Genomic DNA, 17,983 nt, shown 5'->3' with positions numbered 1-17,983 from the left:
TGTCCATGGTGAGATCAGCAGTCGTACGCGAATGATACAGGTCCACTCTCCTCTCTTTCAGTTGGTGAGTTTGTAAGCGACGCCCTTCTCGTGCCCGACAAGTGCAAGTTCCTACACCAGGAGCGGATGGATGTTTGTGAGACCCATCTTCACTGGCACACCGTCGCCAAAGAGGTACCAACCTGTGCCCGCTTTCCTGCAGAGAGACCTCCTTGGGGGAGGGGGCATAAAAAGATGTTTTAAGAGGGTTGTTGAAGGCAGTAAGTTCTTGGGTTTTTTTGTTTTGTTTTGTTTTGTTTTTTCGAGACAGGGTTTCTCTGTGTAGCCTGGGCTGTCCTGGAACTCACTTTGTAGACCAGGCTGGCCTCGAACTCGGAAATCCGCCTGCCTCTGCCTCCCAAGTGCTGGGATTAAAAGCGTGTGCCACCACGCTCGGTGGCAGTAAGTTCTTTATGCAAGCAATGTTCAAGCATTTTAAAACTGAGTTTACTTTTTAAAGTAATTTTTTTTTTTTTGGAAAGGTCACTGAACAGAAAGTCTAATGAGCTACCCTGTACCATGTCTGTACACGTTTGTGCTTCTCTATCCATGAACAGCCCTCATGGTCAGCAATAGCTCTCATTAGATACATGTCTGGGCTACATCTTACCGATGAACATAAAGCTGTCGTGTTTAATAGGCATACGTAACCTTCCATTGAGCATCTTTTTCTATTTATTTTCTACCATCGCTCTTGTCCCATGTGGTTTGCATAATTTAACTAGCTACTGGTGAATGACCTGGTAGAACAAGGAAGCCACATGTTGAAGGCCACCTGAGGCCACAGTCATTAAAGTCATACCCTCTCCTGCTACCTTCCTTTCCACGGTGAGTGCATCTGTGGCAGCACTCGCAGCCCTTTGCTGGCCTCTGCTTTGGGCTAAGTCGGTGGAATATTAAGGACAATAGAATGTAGTGAATCGCCACTCTTGGAACTGCACTGTACCCTCGATATAATTATAATGCTTTTCTCCTAAGTAGTTATGTCAAGATGGGGGAGCCAGTGTTCTAGAATTAGGGTCCTTTATCTAGCTCAGGAGTTCACTACCAGGGTCAACTGACCTGTAGAGGCACTACCACTGACAGGTAACAGTCAAAGACCAACAGCTAAAATCCCTCCCCAGAACAGGGCAGACTCCACCTGGCGACTTTTCTTTTCCACATTAATCCCATGGAGGCTGAGCTGTAATAGCCCTCTGAGCTATATCCAAGGCCTTGTTTCTAATGTGCATTCTGAGATCCAAAGTAGATTCTTGCTAAGGGGCTCACTTTGGTCTTGATATGGCACTATAGTTCAATCAGGCCATGAACTTGCCACAGCCTTCCAAGTAGCCAGAATTATAGATTGGTACCACTAGGCCTGGCTCCTCAGCAAATTAATTAAGTCCAAAATATCAAATACATTGATTGACGAATTAAAGGGAGAAAAAAGGTTTAACTTGACTTTTATAAATTTCATGAAATAGTGTGCTCTGACTCACTGTAAAACACAACTTTCTTTATCTAAAAATGATTTTGGAGTGGAGGAGCTGCCCGAGCGAGCTTACAGTAGACCACATCCTTTGAAGCCCAGCTTCCCAAATGATAACCTCACTTCGCGCTTCCTCTGAGTTTGCAAAGGCAGACTCCCTTGCTACTACCAAACAGCAAACTGGTGACTCCTGTGAGGTTAAAATGCATCCATAATACTTTTACTGTTTCCCTAGGCATGCTGAATTATTCATTTTTTTTCTCTGTCACGGGGAAATCGTTTCTCAGTTATTCTCTTCGTGCCGATTTCTGCAAAATTAGCAGATCCCAGGCAATCAAAAAGAAACTGAAAGAGAAATCAGGGCTGTGGAGGGCAGTTTCTTCCTTCCTGGGACTGGGACTCTGAGATATGAGCCAAGAGACACCGTTTCCAGAATAAGATGCAACTAACTGCCTATAGAAAATTCTGTATCTGGGGTAGAGAAAAGAGGGGATAGGCAAATGTAGACGGAGACTTCAATTCCTGAAAAGCCATCACAGCCCAAAGCGTAAATCATTCCCTGATGTTTGTCCCCGTGTTTAGCCTTCTGGAACCTGTTTGTTTTTCATGTTTACTTCGTAAACATAATACATTTTAAAAAATGTTTTTAGGTATATTTATTTCATTTTATGTATATATTGCCTGCCTATATGTATATGCACAGGTCTGTGGCTGGTGCCCCATAGGCCACAGAGTCAAAATTGGATATTAGATCCATGGACCTGGAGGTGGGTATGGTTCTAAACCATCATGTCTGTTCTTAGGGTGGGTCAGGGGTCTGCTGCAAGAGCAGCAAGTGCCTTTAACCACTCAGGCATCTCTCAACCCCACATACCAAGAAAACAATATAAAGATAGACTACCAGGCAGCCTATGCTGAACACCAGGTTAGAAACGAGTTCAGACAGCAAGCCGCCCTTACCTTCTGGAGCAGGCTCCAAATCTGTCTGTCCATGCTGATTTTCCTGGCTGTGACTGCAGTTCGATTGTTCCAGCTGTGGCTGTGTTCGATTGTCTGGCCTGTGGCTGTGTTCGATTGTTCCAGCTGTGGCTGTGTTCGATTGTCCTGGCTGTGGCTGCGTTCGATTGTCTGGGCTGTGGCTGTAGTCTGACTGTCCTGGCTGCGGTTCCATTGTCTGGGCTGTGGCTGTGGTTCGATTGTCCAGGCTGTGGCTGCAGTCCGCGTGCCTCTGTGCCCTCACTGAATCCTCCTTCCTTTTGTAGACGTGCAGCGAGAAGAGCACTAACTTGCACGACTATGGCATGCTGCTGCCCTGCGGCATCGACAAGTTCCGAGGGGTAGAGTTTGTATGCTGCCCGTTGGCTGAGGAAAGCGACAGCGTCGATTCTGCGGATGTAGAGGAGGATGACTCTGATGTCTGGTGGGGTGGAGCGGACACAGACTACGCTGATGGCGGGTAAGGTGGCTTTTGAGATGGATCTCAGATTGGCTGAACCATCTTGTCTCTTACAGTTTTTGTATTCTCTGAGTGTGTCTCTCTGTCTCACAGTGGAAAGAGATCTCTCACTTCAGTTATATTTGATAATACCAGAAAAATCTAACCCTAAAGGGCTGCTCTGATTCTTGTATGCCACTTACTGTTAGTGCTACTGTATACCTTCATGAAGTCATTTGACCACATTTGAATGTCAAGAGTACTGATCAGGCTCCACTCACAGCTGCTCTGCAGTAGGTCTACCAGGAAGCTGGTAGATTTGAGCCCAGCGCTCTGGCATGCCATTTTATCCTGCCATTTGGAAAATATTTTTTTATTAGATACTTTCTCTATTTACATTTCAAATGTTATCCCCTTTCCTGGTTTCCCCTCCGAAAACCCCCTATCCACTCCACCCTTCCCCTGCTCACTAACCCACCCACTCCCACTTCCTTGTCCTGTCATTCCCCTACACTGAGACATAGAGCCTTCATAGGACCAAGGGCCTCTCCACCCATTGATGTCCAACAAGGCCATAGTCTGCTACATAGGCAGCTGGAGCCATGGGTCCCTCCATATGTACTCTTTGGTTGGTGATCTAGTCCCTGGGAGCTCTGGGGGTACTGGTTAGTTCATATTGTTGTTCCTCCTATGGGGCTGCAAACCCCTTCAGCTCTTTGGGTCCTTTCTCTAGCTCCTTCATTGGGGACTTTGTGCTCAGTCCAATGGTTGGCTGAGAGCATCCACCTCTGTATTTGTCAGGCACTGGCAGAGCCTGTCAGGAGACAGCCACATCAGACTCCTGTCAGCAAACACTTCTTGATATCCACAATAGTGTCTGGGTTTAGAGACTGGCCTCTCTCCCTATCTATTCAATATAGTACTTAAAAATACTTTTAAACACTCTTTGGTGAACTCAATACAAACTTCTGGTTAAGGAAGACTTGGTTTGTGTTTGTATATTTACTCTTAAGGATTTCTTTCTTGTTTTTGGTTTGGTTTTGGATGGGTGGGTGGGCCCCTCCCCTCAACCATCTTTTTCCTTTGTGTAGTGAGCAACACTAATAAATGTTTGCAGTAGTTCTTTAACTATCTTCAGTTGCATGATTGCTGGTTGACATGTTTTTTTGTTTTGTTTTGTTTTGTTTTTTGCCTCATTTTCCTTGGGATCTTAACCCCTTCGTTCATTTTCTTACTCTTTTCACTTGTGCACAAATATCCATATTCAAATCAAAAGTCTATGAAACCAGAATTTTTTGAGTTACACATATGACCCGGTTTGTTGATGAATTCAGGCTATCCTATCCCTGAAATGTAAGGCTCAGGCTTTCCTGCCAAGGTCCTCTCAGCTGCTCCTCAGGGTTTTCTAGCTCAAACAGAACACCAAATAAAAATCACAAAACTTACTATCAGTAAGATGAGGCTTCATTTTAGTGCTAGTTGCCTGAGATTATCAGGACGTGTGTGTGTGTGTGTGTGTGTGTGTGTGTGTGTGTGTGTGTGTTACAGTCTTTTATATCCCCTCTTTACCATTTACTTTCATCCATCTATCTATTTGAGTCAGGATAGAGGCTACATAGAGAGGATACATATAGGATAGAGGTTGCATATAGCCCTGGCTGGCCAGGACTAGCTATGTAGAATAGGCTGGCCCAGAACTAAGAGCTCTAGCTGCCACTGCCTTCTGAGTGTTGGAATTCAAGCCTTGCACTACTTACTACATCCAAGTAATTGTCTTGCTCCCCCACCTCCCAAAATAATTACATTTGATCTAGCTTGACATAGAGCCAAGGAAACTGAAAAAAGATGTTCAGATACTTCTCGGTGATGTAAAAGTTCACCACCTATGCACAAGTCTCCTGTTTCCCAGGCAAGAAGTCTCAGGGAGGCAGAATTTGCTTCTGAGATTTCTGTCATCTAATGAGTTAGGGGTTCCCCATAATGGCTTGACAACCCACCCCCTATACCTCTGTTCTATGTTCCACATGTGGGACAGGAATGGGTTAAACTTAATTATCTCTCTCTCTTTTTAGAAACGAGGTGGCCTAGTTCTCCCTTATTAGCCCACTCCTATCCTTCCTTGGCCACATCTAGATGTGAAAGTTTCAGAGGCTTCTGAAACAAATCCTGTCCTTAGGCGTCTGATCACAGAACCAGTACAACCAGCATTCCTAAAGGAAAATCTAGTTACTTAGCCTGGACGTTGTCTGTTTTCATAGGCTGTTGGATATTTGATTTGCTAGTTTCCAATGGCTAACCTGACTATGGATTGAGAAAGTATGCAGAATGGTATTTAAACTTGGAAACTTCCATGGCTGGTGTTAAAACTCTAAGGCACTAGATATGTATTTGTAACCATGTTGTTAACGATCAACCTTGTGCTGATGTCACAGGGAACGTGTGTGTGTGTGTGTGTGTGTGTGTGTGTGTGTGTGTGTGTGTGTAGAGTCTAGAGTTCAACACTGAGTGTTTTTCTCAACTATCCTCCACCTAATTTTTTTATGCTTAGACACCGAGGCTCAAATTCAGGCTGTCAAGCGTTTAATCAAACCCCTATCTCCCAGCCCCAGCAGGGACTTTTTACATTTTAAAATAATTATTTTTATTTTCTTGAAAGCCACCAGCCTCTGCCAAGCTTCTTCCACATGTAAGACATGTTATATGTCTCATAAAACCTTTTTAAGTTGGGTCTAGTTTTCCTCAGGTCTTGATCTTTTCATCCTACACTTTTTTTCTGAGATACTGACACCATTGCCACTGTATCTGTGGCCCTTTCTCCTGCTGCTGGAAACTGATCCGGGCAGATGGCTTTGCATTCTGACCCAGGTCTCTAGTCTATTCACCACGTCACTGGGTAACTGTACCTTCTCGATACCCATCTCTGAGTCTATGACTTCTTTTAGTTCTCACTGTTACAACTCCCAAGCTAGGAGACATTTGTTTTCCTCCTTTGAATGTGCTGTGTTTGAATGTGCTATGCTACCTCCTAGAGAAGGGATTATAGTATGTTATCTAAACCAGAGAGAACACTCAGACCTCAGCCATCCCCTGCGTGGGTAATATGGTCACCCTGTCATTATCATCAACTTGAAATGCAAGCTGGCTCCTCTCCTAATTATCTTCCTTTGTATTCTGTCTCATGTTCCAACTCCCTCATCCCTTGGAGACAGTGCACGCTTAGTATTCCCAACCATTACTCCGATCGTACATCTAAACCACTCACGGGGTCTTGCTGCCTTTCAGAATCATCATCACAGCAGCAACATGCAATCTGTCGACCTTTCCATTCCTTTGCCCATGATCAATCCGGACAGACTGAACCACTCACATATACCCCACACATCCTAAACTTGCAGATATGTTCACATTTCCCAAATATATTTTGGTCAATTCTCCATGCCAGGGAAAACTTAACTTCTTCCTGTAATCACTTCTGAATTTCCTGAGCTATCGAGTTGTGTAACTGAACCGGTTGATTCCACGTCGTAACAGCGGCTGAAACCTTAATGTTTCTGGATGCTTCTGATTCCTATCCCCATTTGAGGACAGATCATCTTCCAAACCAACTGCCTTGGTCCCTAGCATCACCTTTCTTCCTTGCTGTATCTATGACCCTTTCATAGCTAACCTCTGTGGATGTCTACAGCAAGGTACCTGGCATTTGGTGGACACTCATGTGCAAGTCTCCTCTGCTACCTAAATATCTTCTGTCCCTTCTTCTTCTAGCCTAGATTCCTGATTCTGCCCCCCCCCCCGCCCCCAACTCCCTCCATTACCCTTTCCAGCTCACTGGCTCCACCTCCTTTACCTATAAACCTGTTCTTTCTGGAATGATCATTCTTTGGTACTTCCTTATTTTGGGAGCACACCAATGAAAGTGGTCATCTCATACTGTCCCATCCTTCTCGGCAGGCCCATCAGTGCTCCATTTTTGGGTTTCTGGGGTTTATTTGGAGAAGTTAGCGAATGATGCTGACATACTTCTTGGGATGTCAAAATAAGAAAATGTCGTAACCTAGGAAAACTGAGTTCAGGACCCAGCATGTGTTCTGGATGTACAATACGTTACGGTGGACTTGTATGATGACTAAATAAAATGAGTTTTGCTTAATTATTATCATTTTTCTCCAAGAAAGAGTTAAAGTTCAGAAAAACTATTCCTTCTTAGAGTTACTTAGACTGCCCAGAAATGTAGCAAGTGGTGGGATTCCAAGGGTTAACAGCCCATCAGTTCCTGAGAGTTTGTCACTTCGCAAGTGGAAACACCTGGCATAATTGTGTAAACATTAGGTGCTCAACAAATATTTGAGTAGAATTGGAGTGGCCCTGACATCAAATCCATACAGAGGCGCAGTCATTGTCACCAAAGGTTGGCACATATACACAAACTGATTGGTATAAAGAAAAAAAAAAAAAAAACCAAACAAACAGCTGAGGAACATCATTCTTGGTAGGCAATGATTACATGAAATTGCATCAGAAATCCCTGAAGCTAGAAATTGTATTGAAAAGGTACTGAGACCAAAGGAAAGTTAATCCTTTCTTAATAACCTTTAAGGTGGAGCCTACATGAATACCTCATTCAAAAAGTGTGATAAAGTTAGAAATAAAGTCAAGATTACTTTTCTTAGACCCTTGGGTAAAAGTCAGTTTGTGTTTGTTTTGGTTTGTGTGTTTGACAGTGCCAACCATTGTACCTAAAGCTAGGGTGGGGGTGCTTTACCACTGAAGTTCAGCCTTTGCCCTTTTGCTACTATTTGTTTTTCATTTCCGCTGGTGACAGACTCTCCCTCTGCAGTACAGGGAGCCTTCAGCTTTCTGTACACTTGCATCAGCTTCCGGATTAGCCAGGATTATGAGGCGGTGCAACCACACTGGCTCCTAAAGTCCATTCTTAGACAGACTTCTTCCCTTTGAATCAGTAAGTCCCTTTTGTTTCTGTCAACTGGAGTGCTTAAAAAAACAAAACAAAACAAAACAAAAAAAAAGAAATCAAACAAACAAACAAACAAACAAACAAAACCTGTAGGTAAAATCCCAGTAAATACAAGTTATATTCATGGGGCTACCAGCTGTTGGCAAGCATTCTGTGATTTGAGAAACAAACTTCAGTGAAGAACAGTATTTCCCAATGGGGAATGATTTTCACTCAAGGGGCATCTGGAAATGTCTGCCTGCAGTTTGAGTTGTCACAGTGTGGGTGGTGTGAGAGAAATGTCATTGTCATCAAGGGGGCTAGGGATGATGATACTGCCAAACATCCCACAATGTATAGGACATCCCTATGACATTGTGGAGTGTGCTGGGGTCCAGGAACCCCAATTTGGATGAAATAAAGATGTTCCAAGGCCAAGAGCACTTGTTGCTCTTGCAGAGGACTTGGGTTTGGTTCCGAGCATCCACATGGCAGGGAACAGCCATCTGTAACTCTAGTTCCAGGGCGTCTGCCATCCTCTTTTAGCTTCCATGGGCACTACATGCATACACTGTGCACACATACATGCAGGCAAAACATTGTACACATAGAAAAAATATATATCAATCTAAATTAAAACCAGATTTTTTCCCAAGTGTCAGGGTTCATACCTATAGACCCAGAACTTGGGAGACAAACACAGGAGTTCTCTGGGAGTTCAAGGTCAGCTGGGCCACATAGCTTGTTCTAGGCCAGCCAAGACTGCATAATAAGACTCCATCCAACAAAACAAAACAAAACAAAACAAAACAAAACAAAACAAAACAAAACAAAACAAAACAAAAAAAGGGGGGAAACCTCTATTTGAAGGTTTGTTTACCATTTAACTTCTAGGGAACTTACTCTCCATTCAAGGCTCTGCCTCTAACTCTGCATGGACAAAGAAGCAACCATCTACCCACCTTGAGAGTCTTCCTCTAAAGTACAGTTAGGGGATTGTTTTATCCCTCCTTCCCTCTCTCCTTCGTTCTCTCTCTCCCTTCCTTCTTCCCTCCCTTCCTCCTCCCCTTTCTTCCCCTCTCCTTCCTAGTCTCTCCCTTCTCCTTTCCATTCTCCCTCCCTCCCTCCCTCCCTCCCTCCTTCCCTTCCTTGATTCCTTCCTTCCATCCATCCATCTAAATAAACCTTCCTAGCCTCAGCTGCAGCCTTAAAATTCTGTCATCAAAATGTGCTTAAATGCTGGGAACTTTTTTGAGACTTCTCATTTGTACCAAATTATTTTATGAATCTATGATCTCATTTTTGCTACTGTAAATTACCATTATACCTTGGGGGGGGTGTTGTAGCTTAAGATATTCAGTGAATTTTAAAAGCATGAGAGAATCTGTCTTCTTAATGTCCATTGCATCCCATTTGAATTTTTTTAAAGCTGTCAGATGAGGGGTAAATTATCATGGTTTGATCTGATTGTAAGTTTTATCAATTTGGTCCATATAGATTTAGTTATAACTAAAACAAAAACTTTAATCCCAAAATACTACCATCATGTACTTTGCATTCAAAGTCTTACTGTTTACACCTTGAGTTCTGTTTATTATGGCTCATTGTCTGTCTTTATCCCACTGTGACATGTTACACAAGTGGTCAATGCAGAGCACAGACTTCCACCAGCTCTTCCTTAACCAGTCCTCGTAGGCAGGATAGGAACTTCACATTAAGGCGGTGAGCAGCACTCTGCTAGATATCGTGACTGAAAAATCCCTTTCATTATGGCCTCTGTACCCCAAGATCCTCTCAGACATTAATAGCCACATGGCTTTATAGAGTACCATTCACAAATACATGGTTTGGAGTTTGTGGGAACTTTCCATCGAAACAGTAAATTTCCTCACTTCTCTCTTCAGTAATGATACCGAAACATTCAGAGCTTTTCCTGATACCCAGCTGTCGTGAGAATTTATGTCTATGTGTAGGTCAACACTTTCTATCTTTAAAATTAGATGAGAGAGAAAGAGAGAGGGGGTAAGTTTTATTTGACCATCTATCTTCTCCTTTATATCTGTGGAGTCCAAGTTCTTAGAATAGTCTTGTTCAGTTTCTGCCTTGGGCTTTTAGAAAAGGCTACTCAAGGCTGAAGGGAGAAGAAAACACCACGGATGTCAGACGGACACCAAGTGAATCACACAAATGATAAACGAAGGCCTGCAATCTTTGTCAGTGGATGAGTCAAGTCTGAATGGAAGTGATGAAGCAGTGCATGGCTTTGCGATGTGACTGTCACCATGCTGGCTTGGCAGCTTCCAGAGCTGGGCTGGGCTGTCTGCCTCTGGTCTGAATAAAGGAACTAATTTGACAATGATGACGAGGAGAATTGCAGAGACTTGGACTTGTACTTGTCCTTGAGGACACTGGCCGCCACTACCAAGCTCTTATTAGAAATGCTGTCTCTATAGTTAATAAACTTGGACCGCATATACATTCAGAAGAAAAACAAATCATGATAATAGTCTTTACCAGAGTCCAGACGATGTGAGGCCAAGCCAGTGGGGTTTGTTTTGGTTTCTGAGCAGGAGACGGCAGAGAGAAGAGCGTTTTTCCTGTATAGGACTTGGCTGCTGGTATCTGAGGTCCAGCTGGCGCTGCATTGAGCTTACCAGCACAAGGTGCCCTCTAATAGGAAATCATCTGATGACATAACCTACACTCTTGGAAGTGTTATTTTAAGGGCTGGGTTATGCAGTGATGGTGATTTCAGGACAGTGGTCCATGGTCAGAGACTACGACAAGAGGAAGAAGATACAGGTTCTTATTGTTTTGACTGGATACAGTGACTCCTACCCACAGGAGCTAATTTCCTGTTGAAGCTGGGATCAAGATAATGTTATCTCTAGAGTAAAATCCCTTGTTTGTATGGAATTTATCACTGTCTCGTGTCAAAGTCATGACATTTAAAATTTTTAATTTACGTATTAAGTTGTTATGCCAAAAGATATTTCTCTTACTAGAACTACACGGCATGAAGCAGTGCCAATCGCTTTCTGTAAGAAACTCAGCAAAATGAGAAAGCATGTAGTTCGGTAGAAGGAAGTCAGTCTTTAGGCAAGTGTGAAACCACTTCCTCTCACTTCCCATATTTATGAAATAACATTTTACGGGAACCAGTGAAATTAATTGTGAAACTAGAGATGGTGGGCATGCCCAATTTCGTTGAAGCCAGGACTTGAGTGTGTCCAAGGAGATGAGGAAAGGGAAGCCCTGTTAGCAAATAAGATCGTCTGGCTTTGCAATCGATGACCCTTAGACAGAGAGACTCACACAGGGCAAGTCGCAGAGAAGAAGAGACCGTAGAGTGTTCAGCCATAAATGACATCTGTGCCATGCTCCCATGGCTCAGGGATCATCACAGAACGTGTAAGAGCCAAAGGTTGCAGAGCGCTACTTCAAGAAAGGGTTCCTTTGGACATCATAGGCCTCGCTGCCCACGTGAACCCATAGCAGCTGTGACTACATGCAGAAGACCTGTGTACGATCAAGCCAGTCAGAACTCTAATGTAGGGACTGGAAGGACTCAGGAAGCCCCACTCCTAGTTGAACAGCTATTGACAATGGATAACTTCACTGAGAGGGTGTGTCAGTTTTCTTCAGGGGTGCAGGCCAGGGTAGGTTGCCCATGCACCAGTGGCTGGCCCTATGCCTAGGCAGATACCCGCAGCACCGCACCAGCTAGACTGCCTGGTTAATATGTTAATAAATAGCAGGCACATGAAGTTGTGAGGTAGCTTTGGACAGAAGAGACATAAGAGGGGGCAGAGAGGTAAGACGGTCTGAATTTCATCAAGACATTATAAACATGGATGAAATTCTCAAAGAATAATTTAAAATATACATTTTTTAAAAAAACCATGCTTTAACCCTAGCATATCTGTTTGAGCCTCTTTCCTCTGACAGGGGTAATGTTAGATAACCTGTATCATGGTGCTTTTTGGTCTACTGACTAATGTACAGACGCATTCACAATGTGTAGACTGGATCCCGAAGGAGATCCAGTAACCCCCTATGGAGCTGCTCTGTAGGCCACACCACCCCAGCCCTGTCTCGTTCTGTCAAATATAAAAGCACTCTTTGGGGTGTGGAGCCCAGTGTCCTACATCTGCTCCATAATCATGGCCAGTATACTGTGTTCTTCTCTCAGTCGACTCTTAAGGCCTTGTCACTGTTATAACCGATACTGAGAGATGAGCACATCTCAGACCTCTTGTTTTAGACGAGGCTGAGAACATCTTAAAGCAGCTGTTGGTAGCAAGCGAGTGATACTCCTTTTTTATATGCCTGTCTTATCTCTTAAATATCCAAGAATTATTTTAAAGATGCAAAAAAGGACCAAAATATAAGATTCCCTATGACTGGAAATTGCCCATTAAATTAGTTGTGGTTGACTTTGGTCCTCTTGGATATTTTTAAATAGAAACTTAATGACTGTTTAAACTTTCAATTTCCACATCTGAAAACCTTCCATTTTCTATCTCAGTTATATATTTCTGAAATAGAGAAGAGTTGCAAGTAAGAGAAGATTAAGTTTTTAATCTTCTGCCCCCTGGAATATGCTGTTCATCGGCTTCCCATTGTAGAACCGTTGATTGTCATGTTAATCGGCCTTCAGCAGAATTTTATAGCCAGTGTTGTTAGAGCTGGAGCTGAGTTGTACAAGTATCAGATGTAGTAATGAAAGACTTTGGCTTTATGAAAATGTGTGTCCAGGTTATTCCAGGGACAGCGGCACCTCATTTAATCGAGGAGTATGCAGGTCCTAAGTCCATTGACACAGCATTGCCAGGCACCTATTCCACAAGGCTCCAGACCCATCCAATACTCATGCAAGTGCTGACACTCCCTTAGCAATGCAGGACGTAGAACATCTGAAACTGGGAGGCCTTCTAAGTTCCTTCAGCTTGACAGTATTGTTTCTACCCATGCAAAATGGGAATTGACCATATAACCATTTTAGATACACATTTATGACATCCGTAGTCTCTGATTTAACCCCCTACATTGATTTTTTTTTCTCTGTCATCAACACTAGTGACAGGCTTTTCCTTGGATTCCCTTGATTTTTACCGTCAGGTACCAGTACAGGTACACACAGGCCCAGGCATCTGTGGACGCAGGAGTTCGAGCAGCCATAGCAGACCATGGAAAGCTTAGAAGGTCCTTGGAATCCTTTATTTTCTCTCCATATCTGACTTGTCTATCCTACTATTTCCAGCCTGCTCTTATTGTGTGCTCTTCAGTCAAGGCATTGATTGGGTCTTTTGTTTATGGGATTATAACTACCTGTTCGCTCTTGTTGTCTTTGATTGTAAATATTAGTTAAGGCAAATAGGTCAAGACTTACTTCTGTAGCCTGGAAGACCTCCTTATTTTACAGATAAATGGATTCCAGTGCATACAGGTGTTGTTATTGGCTGCTGGCCCCCAGCCCCAGTCGGGTTCCGTGATATCTGTTCTATCTTTAGAAACACTCTTTGAAGTATTAGAGCCCAGGGCTCTGCACTGTTACTTCTGCAAATTCTGCCAGGTTTGCTTCACCTATTCTGTTTATCCTGTCCAAATACAATCTTAGGCTAAAGTACCTTAAAAGACAACCAAAATTAGTACCCTCCTAAAGTCTTATCATTAACTTTCTCCTATGCATTCATACTTCTTCAACATACAGATTGAAAGCTTACAGCCTCTATAGAGCAGCTACAGTGTGGAACACGTGAATACATAACCCTGATGTAGAACTCCCCAAGATGCTTTGGTGAGTTCCCAACATACTAAAGAGCCGATATGCAGGGTGAATGCAGGGAAGCCTTGCTTGAAGCAATGTAAGTGGATACAGTTACAGAGATTGTCTTTGTGCCAAGCCCTCATATAATCTATGATTCTGTGTGTGTGTGTGTTCCTGTTGTATATATGCAGGTGAATGTATGTGTGCATATGTATGTGGAAGCCAGAGAACAAATTTGGCTATTGTTCCTCAAGTGCTGTCAACCTTGTTTTTAGAGACAGGCTACCACTGGCATAGAGCTCATCAAATAAGCTGAGCTGGCCAGTCTGTGAGCCCCAGAGATCTTTTGATCCCAGCCTCCCCACTGTGGGATTATAAATGTGGAACACCATGCCCAGCCATACATATATATGTATGTAAACAGTACGTACATATGCTGGGATTTGAGGAGGGAAATACCCTTCAGGGTGTCAGCCCTCCATTTCCGCCCCAACCCCCCACTTCCCCACACATACCAAGTCTCTGCGGGACTAGGCACAGCCTCTCCCACGGAGGCCAGACAAGGCTGTCCATTTAGGGGTGCAGGATCTACAGGCAGGCAAGCAGGCAACTGGCTCAGGAACAGCCTCTGCCCCAGTTGTTTAAGGGTCCTGCATGAATACCAAGCTGCTCATCTGCTTCATATGTATGGGGGAGAGAGGGAGCTAGGTCTAGCCTGTGCTCATTCTTTAGTTGGTGGTCCAGTCTCTAGGAGCTTTCAAGGGTCCAGGTTAGTTGACCGTTGGTCTTCCTGTGGAGTCCCTGTCCTCTGTGGCTCCCCCAATCTTTCTCCCAACTCTTCCATAAGACTCCTCAAGCTCCATCTAATGTTTGGATGTGAGTTTCTACGTCTCTTCCCATCGGCTGCTGGGTGGAGCCTCTCAGAGAAAGTTATGCTAGGCTCCTGTCTGCAAGCATAATGGGGTATCGTTAGTAATGTCAGGGATTGGTTCTCGCCCCTGGGATGGGACTCAAGTTGAGGCAGTTTGGTTACCTATTCCCACAGTCTCTGTTCTACCTTTGTCCCTGCACATCCTGTACGCAGGACATATTTTGGGTCAAAGGCTTTGTGGGTGAGTTGCTGTCCCTATCCCTCCACTGGGAGTCCTGCCTGGTTACGGGAAGTGGCCACGACAGAATCTAGGAATCACAGCTAGAGTTGCGCCCTTAGACCCTCTGAGGCTTCTTCCATCCTAGGACTCTGACACTTCCTAGAGATCGCCCCTGCCCTCAGCTGATCTCAGCTCTCTCTCCCCTGCTCTCCCTACATATGACCTACCCCACTCCCCTCCCACAGGAGCGGACAAGTCTCCCTGCCTGTGGTCCTCCTCCCCTGACAGGCTCATTGCCAGTTTGGTGTTTTTTTTTGTTTTGTTTTGTTTTGTTTTTGTCTTGGATATCAGCTCCTTGTTTCACAGAAATGAAAGGGGTCACCCTTTTCAGAAGATCCATGCTTCACTATTTCAGTCTTGGCATCCCGTCTGTCTGTGTGTCCTGACACTGACCCCATGCTTCAGCATCTTATTTGCTCCTTGTCTTTTTCTCCTCCAGTGGAATGTGCACCATGAGGAGGGGAAACTTGCTATCCTTGTCCCTTTGGGAACCTCACATCTGGCCCAAGTTCTAGCGCACAGATCCACTGGCGTTCTCTTCTTGTGTCCATTGTCTGTGGTTTTGGCTTCCACGATCTAAAAATATTAGCTGGAAGTATCTAAAAATAAGATTCATAAACTTTTAAATTACGTGCTGCTTTGAGTAGCATGGTGACATTTGGCGCCATCTGCTCCCTTCTGCTCAGGACATGAGCCACCCTTTCCCAACAGATCCACACTGTGTATGGGTCTTGCCTGTTAATAGTTGTTTCAGTTCTGCAACTGAAAGTTGTAGTATTATAATGCTTATGGATTTTTTTAAAGCATTTTGTTTAATAATGGTTGTATAGGGCAAAGATGGTGCTGACAGCTTTTATATTTGTTTGTTTGTTTATTGTCAAGAGAAGTCATAAAATATCATCTTACACCGTCACATAAAGTACTGTGGAAAAGGAACCATTTTCATACAATGTCTATTATGGGACATTGTTCTAATTGCTTTATGTAGTTTCTTACTATGTCTGGTTTATAAAAGTAAATTTTATGAGACATAGATGTGCTCAGGGGATAAAATCTATAATATGTTTGGAGTTCCGTGCTCTCTACAGTTCCAGGAGCCCTCGGGGGCCTTGGGATGTCTCCTCTCACATAATGCTGTTTAAAACATTGTTCCCAATTAATAAAATGGGATATTTACTGTTGAATAAAACCTGTAAGGCATCTCAAAATCTTTCTCATAGATCTCTGAATTGACAGCAGTCGTGAAATACGCTCCTGGGTGGATCAGGGACAGAAGCAAGAGCTGTACAGTTAGAGTTCAGAAGACCAGTCTCAGTTTCCACTCCGTGGGATAATGTAAATGCGCCATGTTAGCCATGCACGAAGTCAGGGGCCATCTGCTCCACTATCAGTGGTCTTTCAATGCTGTTTATTTAAGAGTCATAAGAAGGCCAATTCAAACAGACTGTATTTGTGGCCCAAATTTCTGGCCCTTCATTTCTAGCTGTCTGTTGATGATCCTTTTCCAATAGTATCTGTCAGCATGTCAAATCCATCATGATCAAAGCCCAATCCATTAACTTCTGCTCCTTGCCACTGGGCCTTCCTGCTGTATCCCGTTGCCATTAGTAACCATCCCTACCCTATTTCTCCATCTTGAAGCACAAGATTCATCTTCCCACAAACCCCGCCCCATCCACATGGCCCCCAGTTCTGTTATTCTCTGAAGCCCCTCATGGTTTCTCAGCCTCCTTGGCTGTGCTTCCCCTGAACCTTCTCTACACAGCCCCTGTCACCCTGTCACCTGTCTGACCCCCATGCCGCTCCCAGCGCACGAATGTCGATGTGTGACTGCTCTTCCATCTTTTAACTTAAAGCTTGTTTATTTGACGCTGGGTTCTTGTGCATAAGGATCCAGATGAGTCTTCAGCCGGTGAAAACAAACTCTTTCATAGTACAGCCATGGCCTGCCTTCTGTTTTCTGTGAACACTCACTCGTGCTCCACAGCCTACAGAGCTCTTGGCCCTCTGTCGTGCTCTTTCCCATGTGCTCTTCCCTGTAGCTTCGTACTCATTTATTGCTTCCCACTTTATTATATTTTGATTCTGTTCTTAAGTCTGCCTTTCCCAGATCTTGTCTATACATATATATGCAAACATATTTATATTTATAAATTGTTATTGTTGCTTATATACTCTATTGTTCTATATATTATTTTTATATATTTATATTTATTGTTTATACATAGAAACAAAAATGTTTGATTTATATAGTAAACTGATAATAAATAGGGTGAACAATAACTAGTAGTAAAATAGGGCCATTGTATCAGGTTGTGGCAATAAAAGCTACTCAAAATGCATGAATTGTTTCTCTCAGAAACTTTTCACTAAATATTTTAAGTCCGAGGCCGACCCGAAGGAGAGTAACTGAAGCCACATCTAATCAAGTGACTAACTGTGTACTTAGTGTCATCTGTCTTCGTGATAGAACAAAGCACTCACGGAAGCAGCTGTTATCAGGGACTTAACCTAAAACACAAGACGTCGCCACACTGAGCGCACCATGTGCGACTCTCCATCTACCCTTGCTGCACTGTGTAAGGAGCACTGGTGTCCTGTGTGCTGACTCTGAGTTTTCCAGATACTTCTTGAGAAAATTCTTATCAAGGCAAGAAACTGGCCTTGCTGGTAAAGGGGAAAAAAAAATTACCCATAGTGGAAAAGCCCTTTTCCTATCTAAACACGCATTCCTCAGTTTCCTGGCTACCCAGTCCTTTCATGATGCAGTAGTAATCGGCTTAAATTTATTTTACCTCTACTTTATATCCAATTGAAAAGACTCCCTTACTCACTTCAAACCCTCAGAAGCAAAAAGAAGTGGGGTATGTGGGCTGTAAACCCCGAGGATCCCTGGCGTGGCTTCCTTTCTTGCTATTTTTTCCGGGATGAGACAACAAGACATGGCTGGTCCTTCTGGAAAGACTCTCCTGAGAGCGTAGGTGCAACCGACATTCCCCGGGCTCTGCGCTTTCTTAGAAGAAGGGTTGCAGGTTCCTATGGTTACGTCACGTATGAATCCAATGTGGCTTTCATAAAAGCAGGAAGCTTCCCTTTCTCCTTCTCCTTTCCGAGGTCCTGTGTGTGTGTGTGTGTGTCTGTGTGTGTGCGTGTGTGTGTGTGT

The 17,983-nt window shown here is 43.7% G+C and overlaps 1 protein-coding gene across 7 annotated transcripts in view; it reads left to right on the top strand.

The window, feature by feature from the left end:
• App (amyloid beta precursor protein) overlaps positions 1–17,983 on the top strand; it is a 215,778-nt gene that overhangs the window by 87,653 nt on the left and 110,142 nt on the right. For all 7 annotated transcript variants that reach the window (XM_029470476.1, XM_029470473.1, XM_029470475.1 and 4 more), the window contains exons 4-5: positions 62–174; positions 2,773–2,966. In XM_029470476.1, coding sequence (XP_029326336.1) covers positions 62–174; positions 2,773–2,966 — 307 coding nt within the window. The remainder of the gene's footprint in view (positions 1–61; positions 175–2,772; positions 2,967–17,983) is intronic.

Source organism: Mus caroli, chromosome 16 (assembly GCF_900094665.2).
Source record: "Mus caroli chromosome 16, CAROLI_EIJ_v1.1, whole genome shotgun sequence".
NCBI lineage: Eukaryota > Metazoa > Chordata > Mammalia > Rodentia > Muridae > Mus > Mus caroli.
The sequence above is the reverse complement of the archived record's forward strand: the minus strand, read 5'-3'. Positions and strand labels throughout refer to the sequence as shown.